We start from the raw sequence: 12,485 nt of genomic DNA, 5'->3' as shown, positions 1-12,485 counted from the left end.
CCCGAGACCCCGGGGGCAGGGAGACCCCGCGGCCCCGGGGGCAGGGAGACCCCGCGGCCCCGGGGGCAGGGAGACCCCGAGACCCCGCGGCCCCGGGGGCAGGGAGACCCCGGCCGCCCCAGCGGGGAGGGCAGCGCCTGGTGCGGGGCACAGCAGGGCCGGGTTCGGGGGGCAGGGGAGCCGAGGTCAGGGGGCAGCCGCTCCAGCCCCTGCGGCCCTGCACCCAGGAGCAGCTCCGGGCACGGCCAGGCCCCTGCGGCAGCTGCCACCAGCTCGCTGGGACTGCGACCAGGAGCAGCCTCCATCCCCACTGAACCCACGGGGACAGGGGGTGCTGGGGAGTCCCTCTGCCCCCCAGGAGGGGGGGGGGTCACGGTCACCCCTCACAGTGCGGTGCTGAGGCAGGAGGGGCAGCCCCCAGATCAGCCCCCCAGGAGGGCCCCGCAGCTCTGCTCGCCCAGCCCAGGCCGCTTCAAGGGAGGGCAGCGGGGTAGCAGGAGCCCGGCCTGCCCTTGGAGCAGGGAGGCTGCCTCGCGCCTCTGCCTAAGGGCCAGCAGGCAGCTGGGCTCTGCAAAGCTCCAAGCTGCTYGCCCTCTACAAGCTCTGCCCCTTCAGCTTCAGTTCTCTCCCAGAGCCCTTGCCCAGATTGCTCAACTGCTTATTAAGTTGAGCAGCTGCCCATCAACAAGTTGCCCGGCTGCCGCAACAAGTTTCCTTTTTCATAGGTGGGAAACCGAAAATGAAAGAGGAAGCATGACTTCCTCTCGCGGAGCTCATGGCAAGGGGGCAGGAGCCAGGTTTCCCTTTCTCGTACCTCGACACCCAGGCGCCCTAGCCCCACGGCTGCTTGTGGGCAGCTGGGTGCCAATCTTACCCAGAGTCTAGGCCTTCTGAGCAGACGGACCAGTGTTGAGTCAAATCTGATTAACATTAGCATTATTTCAGATTGAAGGTATCCTTGATACATAGTTCTGTTCTGTTTCAGTTGCAGAAGCTCTTACTGTAATTTGGAACAAGATCAGCAAAGCCAAACTACTGTGAGGACCAACCTGTGGAACAGCAGTGAGTCAGGCCTATAAAAACRAAAGAGAAATTCAAGTGTAGGGAAATATATGCTGAGATAAATTTAAGCAGTAGTGCTGTGAACACCAACGGTTGTTGAGAGCATGATGGTCTGTTATGGCATTTGTTACAAGCAGTTTGTGAGGCTTGATGCACTAAAATGAGATTACAGCACTCGCCACCTTTCAGCTGGTCCTTCATCTCCTTAGAGCTTGCATTAAAAGGCATGTTCCTCTGTACCTTCTTCTATAACAGCATATGAAACCTCCTTTATTCCAGCATCCTACCACCAATGTAGAAAGGAATGCCTGTTTTTTTTCTCTCAATCCATTCCTGATTGCAGTTGTGTAGTGAAAACTGATTAAAATGCAGTTCTGCCTGTATCTACATTCTTTCCATTCCAGTCTCCTTTCCTGCAGTTTCCTCCACAAGCTTTTGCTTTGCACCAGAACTGTCTGCATTAAGACGATGCACTCTACGAAGGAACTGTTTGTAAACACAGCTTAAACACACAGCATCCCCCAAGCAACCAGGCAGCTGGAAAAACTGAGCTTTGCCATTAACTGACAGGATTGTCCCCAGGATCAGAGGGCAGCAATGYTGCCGTGAAAGCACTTTTCAGTTGAGCAATAGCTTCAAGGAGTTAATCATCTCAAGTGAGCAGTTTGGAGACAACTTAGAAAAACAGGAGTGTAAAGAGGAGTCAAGGTTTAGAAATACAAACCAGAGAGATGGGCTGGGTTTAAAAGGGCAATGGACAAGCAGTATAAGGATTTACATACATGGATGAAAATGTCTAAGCATAGCGCAAGGAGGCCATGACTGTGGAAGCAGCGGAAAGGGAGGAACAGCAGTGAAAATGTTCCAAGAAATGCTGGGARTATGCATAAACAACAGCAGAATCCAGTAAAAGAACCAAAACTCATTAATGGGACTTTCCTACCCTGCGCATCACACTGCCATTGCACAACAGTTAGTCTTTTCTCTCACACAGTTCAAACTTCAAGTTTTGAACACCCTTCCCTTTATCGGGCCTGTAGGCGCCGTCTGGGACCCTGGAGAGGGGGATGGCACCGGTGCCTCGTGCTGCTCTAGGTGCCTAACCCTGGCGGCAGCCACGGGCCCCCCCAGTGCTGCCACGGGGGAGAGGGGCTCGCGGGACCCCCGGTGCCCGCGGCTCCTCAGCCGCAGCTCCCAGCACTTCAGCCCGGGGGTGGCTCGTGGCGCTCAGCRCTGCAGTCCTGGACGTTGCTCTGTGGATCCCTCTATGACCAGGCACCAGGATCCCCCCGGCGAGGAGCTCGAGGCACCTGTAGCTTCCTCTCTAGCGGGGTGCTTCCCTGCAGTCAGCACTGATGGCGACTGGCACCCATGCCCCTCTCCACGGTGTGGAGAGGCACCAGTGCCTATTGCCTGCCATACCTATTGACAGCAATCCCCAATAGGTATCCATACCTCATCTTGATTGGCATCTGTAGCCTTACCTGTCTGCTTTTGCTCTCAGCAGCACCAAGGATTACCAGCGCTGACCATCCTCAACAGGGGAGGCTTCAACGTGTGTTATTCCCAGATATATCACTAGGCAACGACAGTTACACAAATCCAGCCCTATTGATAGGCATCAGTGTCTCTCCATCTCACCTACAGCTTTTATTCCGTGCAGAGCTTGTCACAAGACAAAGCAGAGAAAAGGTCAGGCAGGAAGTAACATGTGCTTGTCCATATCCACAGCTGGGATTAGTCCTGGAGGAGCCCAGGATGTGTCATGCCCTTCTCATGTTCAATTCCAGTCAGTGACAATGAGGATTTCTTCCTAACCAGACAGAAAACAGACAGTGCCTCTTCCAGAAGCCAGCCAGGTTGTCCCTGAGGTCTGCAGGAGACACGGACACACCAGCTGCTCAAACACTGCATGGTCAAATGCCCCAGGGCTGGTTTCTGCCCTCTGGTCTGGCTGAGCAGGAGCACACATCAGCCTAACACCAACAGCTTCATAGCTGACAATAAATTTTTGCCCCAAACAGGGCAATCTAATGATGTTACAGCTCCACTTTGCCCATGACGGGAACAATTTGTTTAGCTTCTTGACAGCCAGCCTCCCCTGCAGCCCTGCAGCCAGATGAGCTGGCTATTTGTTAGGGCAAGTCTCTCCATGCACCCCCCAGTCAGGGCACACTATTGCAGAGTCCCCCCATATCGAGCCGGGGGGCTGGCAGGGGGCACAGCATGTTGGCAGTCAAACTCTCCACTCGTCCTAAAGCTCTGAGCTGCAGAAGAACAGAAGAGGTGCACCACAGTGGAGTGTTCATTTACAGGATGCATTTATTACACTGTAAAAAGTCCATTGGATTTGTAGCCATTTACTCTATGTACACTGGCTCTACTCCCAACCCAACCTTAGGTTCTTCTCAATACAGTACACACTGGGTTGAAGCCAAGCCCATGCCCCTCCTAGTCACCAGTGGGATTTCTGAGATTGGTATTATTGAGGATTTAGCTGGCTAATTCAGATGTCAGGAGGAAGAACTGAAATGCAGCACTTGCCAGGCAGCTAGCTCTGCTCTAGGCATGACGGGGTGGAAGAGAAGGACTGCAGCAAGGGAGAAGCAAAGGAATGGCTAGCGGGGCTTCGGTTCCAGGCTGTGGGACCACTCTAGGTAGAGGAGCAGGTGGGCTCCCTGTGTGAACTTGCACGAGAARGGCTGTTCCTCAGCACAACAGAGCTTGTCAGGCACCTATACGCCTGTGCCACACATCCCAGTGGCCTTCCAAGAGAACTGAAGACACAGCCCTGGGGCTGGACACCGAGAGACCAATATAGCATGTGGTGAGGACCACAGCACTGTTGTGCACCACAGAAGTAGCTCCCAAATGCTGTTTAAGAGATGGCCATGCTGCTCTGCTCCCCAGTCTCTGTTTCCTTCTCATCTGCATAAACAGGCAGAGCTGTCTCAATTTTATCCCTCAACCCGTAAAACCCACGTTCACAGGAGAAGGAAGGAGGGCAGCACGAGCCTTCCCTTCTCTCCACTCCCTGTCTTGCTACTACATTGCCATGATGCATGTCCCAGAAGGAAAGCACAGAGCTACAGCAGACTAAAAGTTCTACATAGCATGTTGGGAGCTGGACTGTAACTAATCCACATTTCTAAGCAGAATTCTCACCCTGCTGAGCCCAGGCATGCCCAGAGCTCAAACAAAGCTGTGCGATCAGAAGCATGGGCAGGAAAGCTTGGAAATTGTTCAGGAACTGGACTGAATAATCAAAGAGGCAGACTTCACTCTAGCCTGTCTCTGGTGTTACACTGAAGTTTCTCCTCTCTTTTCCAACTGAAGTGATGGTGGCTTGGTCCCAGGCTGCTGCGTGTGGCTACTGCCTGGCCCCTGAGATTGTGAAGGCAAGGAGACTGGTCGGTGGAAGTGGGCAACACTCTGGGAAAGCAGCAGCCAGGGATTTCCAGGCAATTGCCACAAGAAGGGAGCAGGATCTGATAAGCTCCAAGTGGACTGCAGCAATTGCCCTTCTGCTAAGGTTAGCATCATCTTCTAAAACAAATATGCCCGCTCCTAGGGAACATTTGGCCAGCATCTTCCACCCATACAGCTTCCTTAGCAGACAGTTCTCAGACACCTTCAAACTAATTGACTTCAGAGGTTGTCACAGGGTCAGTGGGCCGTGGAGTAGCTAGGAGTGGAACAGGAGAGGTGGCTTCTATTAGTGCTGGGTTGAGAATGATTGGCAGAGACATAGGTGGCACGCCAACCTGCAGGGGAGAGGCAAGAGGYTGCAGGATGAGTGGTGGCTGTGCTGTTGTAGGAGATATGTCTGTAACGGGACTTGTCTTCGTTGGAGCTGATGCTGAGAAAGAAGGAGAGGCAGGGGTGCTGATGGGTGAACTGGGTGCAGCGGCTCTCTCGGACTCTGGAAAAACACGGAGATAAAACAGATCCTTACACAGGCTTTGACAAAGTCACCTTTCAGGTCCCAACCCAAACACCCAAACAGCTTCATCGAGAAAGCCAGAATCTGTCTATTTGCAAACAAAACAGTTCCACAACACAACAGACCTGGTCACTGCAGATCATGCTAAACCAAGGAAAAGCAGATCCCCTCCACCATGACAGGGATCACGCTCCCRGAGAGAAGAAAATGGGACTCACCACTGACACCCGGTTCACACAGCTTCTCCAGAGGTGCCGTGTGAGTGGCTGGTCTCACATCCCCTGCAGGAGAGGGGGGTAAGGCAGACACCATTGATTTCTGAGGGTGCTGTTCCACTGGTACGCTGGGGACAGTATCTACACAAATGAAACATGGAATTAGCAAGTGAACTGCCGCTTGGGCTCAGCCCTTTCCACACCAAGCTCTCAGGGCCTCCTGCACCTATCACCTCACCAACATTCAGGCACTACTGAAACTGGGTAGAAGTATAAGCAAAACCTAGTTCCTGGGATTCCTCGCTCCTCCATACCCTGGATAACTGTCTGTTTGAAGAGCTCATCTCGCAGTCTAGGTAAGAAGCAGTCGATCCGCTCCCAGGTGATTTCCCAAAGATCTGAGTATCCTGTCCGCGAGTCAGCACTGTGGAATATTCCAGCTGTATCCATTACAAGCAGCATATTCTTCAGAGACTCCGGGATGGCCTCCAGCTGTAATCAGAGACACTTCTCAGAACYGGGAGACGGGACATAGCAATGAATAAATGTCCAAAACAGCTAAGTGAAACCAAAGTGATAAACCATGGAATGAGGGTTTGAAAGGAAGGGATAAAACACATCAACAACAACCACCACCACCACACAAAACAAAAGCACACCCTGAAAATGGTTGTTAAAAGCACTGCAGCCTCACTTTTGACACCTTACCAATAAGTCACTGGAGCCAGCATGCATGTATTTGTCCATAAAGTCCAGGATTGTCAGCCACAGGGCAGCAAAGGTGGTCAGTGAGAGAAGTGGGGAGAGATGCTGCAAGAACACCTAGAAAAGAGCACAGCTATAGTCAACAGGGCTCATAGCTCAGCAGCCAGTCTTGCAAATGTAGAATTCACCTTCCTCGTGGCAAGCCAGAGGCATGTGCAGGCCCAGCCAGAATGGTAGATACTGCCACTCCTCTGAGCCACACATGCAGGAAGGCATCTTGTTTCCTTTGCAGGAGACCATTCAAGTCTGCATCATCACTTCTTCCAAGCCACTCTGCAACAGCCGTCTGACTTGCCTCTTTTTTTCCACTAGAATCAATCTTCAGCTAATGCTAGATGAAATAATCCCTATCCTTCAAAAGTCAAACTCCTTCTGGCCAGCATTTCTGAAAGCCAGCATCAAGGAGACAGTTTTGGGGAAAAAAAAMCTGGCATGACCTGGCAGCAAAAAGCAGTGGAGAAACCCAGCACTGAGGGCAGTCTGACTATCAAACTGACACCAGAACACATCAGAGCTGCCAAGAAGCTAACAGAGCAAACAGAGTTTGGTCATGCTGACACTCATGCTCTTCCCTGAGCTTTCAGGCAACCTTAAGTTCACCTTGGAAAGCAGTGTTGAAGCTCTCATCCTGGTCTCTTCCATCCCTCCAACATCGGCTGGGCTGATATTCTCGAGGAGCTTTGTTAGCAGAGGGAACAGCACCTGTTGGATCATTGACACTGATATTTCATGGGAGTATTTACACAGGAAACATTACAGGAAGGAGCTGGCTTTCTTCTGGGACTCGTTTCTAGACAGAGATGGCAGAAGCCATTCCTGTGTTCAGCAGTGCTCTTCAGAACACTGTTGTCCTGCCCACATGCCCAGCCTGGCTAGGAGGTTACCTTGTTGAAGCAGGATTCCCACTCCAGGGCATCCAGGGCCTGCAGGTCATGTACCAGGAGGGCTCGCTGCAAGTAAGTGAGCGCCTGCATCCGTACCTGGCGCCGGGCATCGCAGCACAGCCACGCAATCCCTGCGAGAGAGCGAGTCAGGGCAGAGCCCCCAGGGAGGAAGAACATCCCCACATCCCCAGGGAAGTCATATTATAAGAATAACCACAACACTGAGCCGAAGGGGAAGAGGCTAATGAAGACTCTCTATAGGAAACACTTATTCCAGGCCACAGACTGGGAATCTACTGTCAGGTCTAGGAGCAAACTGGTGGCCAAACTCATGCTAAAGATAACTTTCTGGATCAGACCCAAGCCCTTTTTCAATTACACAAACTCTAAAAACAGTCTCCTCTGCTTTCTGCAGCTAGTATTTGGCTCCTCAGCTGTCCCTGTCTTGAAGTCTCTCATCTCACTCTCTTCCCAAGGGATGGCTTTACCCTGTAGCAAAGGACACCAGCAGTTGGACCACAGAGTTCGGGAATCTGCTTCGATTTTCCTCCCGGCAGGCTCTAGATGGCGTTGCTCCTCTGCCCAGGAGCTGTAGATGGTGGCGGCTCGAGTGTGCAAGGTGTGCATGAGGTCCAGCAGCTGCAAGTCAAGCATCACATTAAGCAACWAACAGAATTTGAGCTCTTGAAGCAAACCTGATCTCCGCTCTTCCCCAAATGAAGGCTGAAAGGATCCCAGCAACTCAGCCGTGCTTTCCCACATCCATGAACAACTACGGGGATACTATYAGGCCTGTGTGCTCCCTAAGTGGACAAGTGCCAGCACTTTCAGTGAAATCTCTGTCAGACAGTAGCTGCATCATCCCAGTTCTCAAGAAATAGCATCACAGGGCTGAGTGAGAAAAAAATGGAGCCATTCCTTGCATAGACCATCCCAGGCTGAGGGAGAAAACAGTGATTCATCTATGCTATGCAGGGACAACCTCTTTTTTTGTCCTACACCCGCTCTTGTCCTACACCCGCCTTGCCTTCTGCAACAACTCTCARTTCCAGACACCCATCCTCCTGGCTTCATCAGAGGACTCCCCCTGACAATCTTCCTCCTCCTCCTAACCAAATCATACTCTTCCTCTCTTGCTCCCAGAAGCAGATGCTGTCACCAGACCCACCCCTTGCCACTCAGCAGCCATTAATACTAAATACAGTCTGCCCTCCCACTATGCAGAATCCCAACAATTCCCTAACCAGGCCCCGAGGAAAGGAGAGGAGGAAATCCTTGCTATACTTACGTCCTGACTAACCTGTAAAGACACAGTGTGGTAGCTGGCAGGGATGCTCTCATCCTCGTCCTCATCACTGTGTGCATGGGCCTGGTGCTGACTCGAGGCCCGGGATCGCCGCATGGAGCTCTCCTTTGGCTTTTTTTTTAACCGGTTGGATTTGCTGTCGTATCTGTGGCTCTTCCCCCTCTTCTCCTGGGACTTGTAGCCTAGAAAGGGAAAGGCAGTAGAGTATCACCTATAAGCCCCACAACAAAATGTTCTGCCTTTCAGTCCATGCAACAATCATCTTTGGATATCCCCAATGGACAGCCCTGTCCAGTAAAGTGACTGCTGCCCACTTGAAGATGCACCCAGAGCCCCTCAGGATGAACCTTCAGCAAAAACTGGCAATCATGATCCCTGCTGTCACTGCTAATTCCATGTCAACTGCAGGCCTCCCTCCAGCCCCAAATACAGCAATAAGGTCCCTCCTGCTAGCCCAAGCCAGAAGACTATTCTCATGGGAGACCATCTGTTGGAGATGGGGGGCTCCTTCCTTGGCAGTGTACTTCACATATTCTAGCTTGCTGCCTAGTCTAGCCCCAGCCTAGTCTTAGCTGTGAAACCACGAGCCACCTCACCCCCATTCAGGCTCGCCTCCACGAAGATGCGGATGGTTTTGACACAGAGTTCAAAGTTCTCAGGTGTCACATGGGCAGCATCTCGCACGATGAAGGACAGGGACTCCACACACTTCATGAGAGACTTTGTATCATGAGGGCCCAAGTCCAGCCCCACAGTTAGGCTGTACTGGTTGACAAGAGGAGACGGTCCCAGCCTGCTGAGCCCAGCGCTGGGTCGAGAGGTGTCAATGTCATCCTTTCCCACCTGCAAGGCACAGCAAGAGGGCAGCAGGAAAGTGTCAAAAGCAGGACATCATGCAAATGCTGAAGGGCCTTTCTTCAGAAACTAACAGGTGATACTACTTTAACAGGACCTATTTCTTCTCCCATATTTGCTCCTGGCCTTCCACTCTCCATTTGCATCTATTCCCCATCCTCCCTTGACATTGTTGCCTCATCTTTGCTCTTTTACCATCTTATTCTTTCTTTCTCTACCACATCCTCTTCCCACACCCACACCAGGAGTAATCTATTTCAGGCAGCAGAGGCCCAGCCACTACTCACCACCAGCCAGCCACTGTTCATCATATCCACATCTGTCACTGAGCGATGCATCTTGCCTTGCTTCCCATGGTCAGTGTAAACTTCTGAATCAGAGGTGTAGCCACGGTCCAGGCTCGTGTCACTTGGATGGTAGGAGGAGGAGACTTCGCTATCTGACTGAGCACCTTCAAGACATAAGGCAAGGGTTTAAGACCAAAGCCAAAAGAAGAACTCTGGCGAGGAGCTGTGGGATTAATGGAGAACCAATGCAGATTAGTCAGATCTGAGTCAGCTGAGAACTACCAGTGGATACTGGAAGAAACAGGCCAGGCCTCTCCTACTGGCAGAGGAAAAACAACTATCACAGGACCTAGCAAGCTAGATCTAGAAAAGTAGTGACACAAATGAAATCCTCTAGCAAAGTTTTTGGTGTTTCCTGTAGAGGTCTGAAGCTGCCAACCTCAAATACACTGCCAGCCAGTTGAAGGGGAACATGAACAGACTTCTAATGCTGCCAAGAAAAGTAGGAAATAGTGGGTTGGTCTTGGCAGAATGGCTCAGGCACTCCGAAAACAAATGGTTTTAAAAAGAAATCAACTCCCTTTGCAAGATTCTTAAAAAAGGGATAGAAGAGAACAGTCTCACAAGAGAAGCAAGCACGACAGAAACGACAGCTGAGTTTACATTACACACCCAGATGAGAGATTAAGGCTATATTACCCTAGGCACCAGACCACAACCACCAGAAAATACTCTTTGGGCAGAGCGAAGACCTTCTACAGCTGCTACAACTGATATCAGTTTTCCTCCCACTGCTCCCCCAGGGACAAGCACCTGGACTGCTGCTCAGGGAGTAGGAAGAGATGGCAGAGTAGAGACAGGGACAGACTATGGTGTACGAGTGAACAGCAGGTGCTGGTCTTTAATCCTGCTAATGTAGTTTAATATCAGCTTTGTTTTCTTGCAGTGCCCTTTGCTAATTGAAAAGCTTGAAGAAGCAGCTGCTTATCTGGCAGGCAGGGCATCAGATTTCCTAGCAAAAGCTAGGCCTGTCTTACCTGTGTCATTATCTGCCCTTGCTGTAACCTGTAGGGCTGCAGGCGGCTTCACTCCAGACCCAATACACTCCAGGAGGGTGAAGAGCGTGTACCAGTCATCCCCAGTATGAATGTTGGCAGCGTTGGTCTTCAAGAGTTCATGGAGGCCATAGGCAACCTCATGGCTAACTCTGGAAAGCACATTTGGCTTCATCATGAGCAGGATACGTAGCGAGAGGAGAACCTGACCAAGAAAGGAAAGGGCAAGAATAACGGACTCTATTATTTACACTGTATTCCAAGTCCCCCTTATTTTTTTAATGCTATTTGTAACAGCTGTTCTGTTGTCACCTGCAGAACAGAGGTTAAATGTGGGTCTGTATAACAGCGACTGGTTTCTTGAGTTGCCAACTGTAGCCACAAACTCAGTGACTGTCCTGAATAAATCCCTTACCTGTGCACTGATTTCTTCCCGACGAAGGAGCCGAATTGCCAGTCTCAGCAGTCCCACCACTGCCCTCTCCACCAGGAAGCAGAACTCCACAGCGTGAACGCAGAGATGGTAGAGGTGATCTCGGACAGTTTGCCATACACAGGTCACACGGTCCCTAGCCACAACAAGGAGGAGAGAAAGGGCAGAATGAAAGAAGATGAGACAAGAAGGATCCAGCTACCTCTCCCAGAGCTGCAGACAACCTAATACTTCATTATTTCAGTGAAAGAGCTCAGGCAGGGACATACTAGCAGACACACAGAAATAACAAGGCCCACAAGCTTCTTTTTATTTACTTCATTATTCATGAAGCAACCAGGTGGGAGAGCCCATTCTCCCTCTAGAATTTAGTTTGTGTTCTCCAAATCTCAGGATATCAAGCAATAACTCATGGGTGAATAGTCTCTCTGTTTACACATGCTGGAGTGGAATTGCTAAAGCCTGAAATTACAACCACATGCTGCTTAAGTTGGCAAAGYCAGCACATAAGGAACTTATTCCTTGAGCCTAGGCAACAGCTGCAGTAGAGCAGGGACATTTACATGGAATCTGCACATATTTCAAGGTCCTACCTGTTCTCCAGCACAATCCTCAGAAGCATCTCCAAGCAGAAAGCAGCATCTTCTTCATCATATGTCTCTTCATCAGGAGTCACAGAGATTAGAGCCTAGAAAAGCCAGGAAGGAATCATCTGTCACCCACAAATCCCTCAAAGTGTCAGGGGAAGTCTAACAACACGCCCTGACTCTGAGTAAATGTGCACTCCAATACCTGAGGAGGTTGTGTGTAGTCTATAAAAAATGCATCAGAACCTGGGTGCTAAGCTAAGCATATGAAAAATTATACTTTTTATTATACAAATTGCATTATGAACTTAAGATGTTAAACTATAATGGAGTTTCCCTTAGGGAGGGGAATCCTAAGACCCAGCAGCTTCTTGCTAACAGAATATGAAGTAAAAGCAGACCCAGGAAAGCAGGGAAAACTATAAATATTGGAAGTGTCTTTCTTAAGCCACTAGCTCACAAATGAAGGGAGGCATAAAAGGAGTTACAGCAAAATGTTCATTCAAAACTGAGGTGGCAGGGATGGCGTATGCAAACTGAGTCAACACTCCTCCAGGTGGGCCAGCAACATAAGATCTTTGTGTGAACTGAGTAGTAAGTTTGGTCTTAACCGTTTAAACTACTGTTCTTTGGGGTTTCCCTCATTTATAACCTATATTTGGAAACTYAATACCTGCTTTTCCAAACCTCTGCACAAAGCCTTAACAAACCTTTCCTTTGTTTTAGGAAACATCTTAATAATGTCATGAGTCCAGATGAACTATGGTAAGACAGGAACTTGAAACTACAAGGCTCTGGAGAGAAAGGTCCCTGGGGTTTGAAGTGCTAAACCCAGAGCATCACTGCTGGGCTGCACTGCACTACTGACTTTTCAAAGTGGTTTCCCTGCTACGCACCAACGAGCTTCCAAGCAGCTGCTGCACAAGATTCACATCACAGCCTGGAGAGTCTCAAACTCCACGCCAGCTTGAAGAGCCAGCGCCAGGCACCAGGTAAGTAACCACCCTGCTACAGGTAGATGAGCCTCTCTAGCTCCAAGACTACTGAGTCTAGCTCTATTATAGAGCAGATAAGTACCACAGCACTTCGAAGA

General features: G+C 50.4%; 1 protein-coding gene across 2 annotated transcripts in view; it reads right to left on the bottom strand.

The window, feature by feature from the left end:
- Nucleotides 1-3,645: 3,645 nt before the first annotated feature.
- Nucleotides 3,646-12,485, bottom strand: part of GBF1 (golgi brefeldin A resistant guanine nucleotide exchange factor 1) — an 85,396-nt gene continuing 76,556 nt past the window's right edge. Inside the window, exons 27-39 of one of the 2 annotated variants that reach the window (XM_026050557.1) lie at nucleotides 11,399-11,493; nucleotides 10,788-10,941; nucleotides 10,355-10,577; nucleotides 9,318-9,481; nucleotides 8,772-9,018; nucleotides 8,158-8,357; nucleotides 7,358-7,508; nucleotides 6,870-7,000; nucleotides 6,586-6,687; nucleotides 5,929-6,042; nucleotides 5,535-5,712; nucleotides 5,224-5,361; nucleotides 3,646-4,984 (exon numbers count right to left, since the gene is read on the bottom strand). In XM_026050557.1, coding sequence (XP_025906342.1) covers nucleotides 4,701-4,984; nucleotides 5,224-5,361; nucleotides 5,535-5,712; nucleotides 5,929-6,042; nucleotides 6,586-6,687; nucleotides 6,870-7,000; nucleotides 7,358-7,508; nucleotides 8,158-8,357; nucleotides 8,772-9,018; nucleotides 9,318-9,481; nucleotides 10,355-10,577; nucleotides 10,788-10,941; nucleotides 11,399-11,493 — 2,181 coding nt within the window. In that variant the 3' untranslated portion in view covers nucleotides 3,646-4,700. The remainder of the gene's footprint in view (nucleotides 4,985-5,223; nucleotides 5,362-5,534; nucleotides 5,713-5,928; nucleotides 6,043-6,585; nucleotides 6,688-6,869; nucleotides 7,001-7,357; nucleotides 7,509-8,157; nucleotides 8,358-8,771; nucleotides 9,019-9,317; nucleotides 9,482-10,354; nucleotides 10,578-10,787; nucleotides 10,942-11,398; nucleotides 11,494-12,485) is intronic. The other variant, XM_026050549.1, reaches the window with a different exon arrangement.

This window comes from Nothoprocta perdicaria, unplaced genomic scaffold, assembly GCF_003342845.1.
Source record: "Nothoprocta perdicaria isolate Ctin4 unplaced genomic scaffold, notPer1 scaffold_110, whole genome shotgun sequence".
NCBI classification, from domain to species: Eukaryota; Metazoa; Chordata; class Aves; order Tinamiformes; family Tinamidae; genus Nothoprocta; species Nothoprocta perdicaria.
The sequence above is the reverse complement of the archived record's forward strand: the minus strand, read 5'-3'. Positions and strand labels throughout refer to the sequence as shown.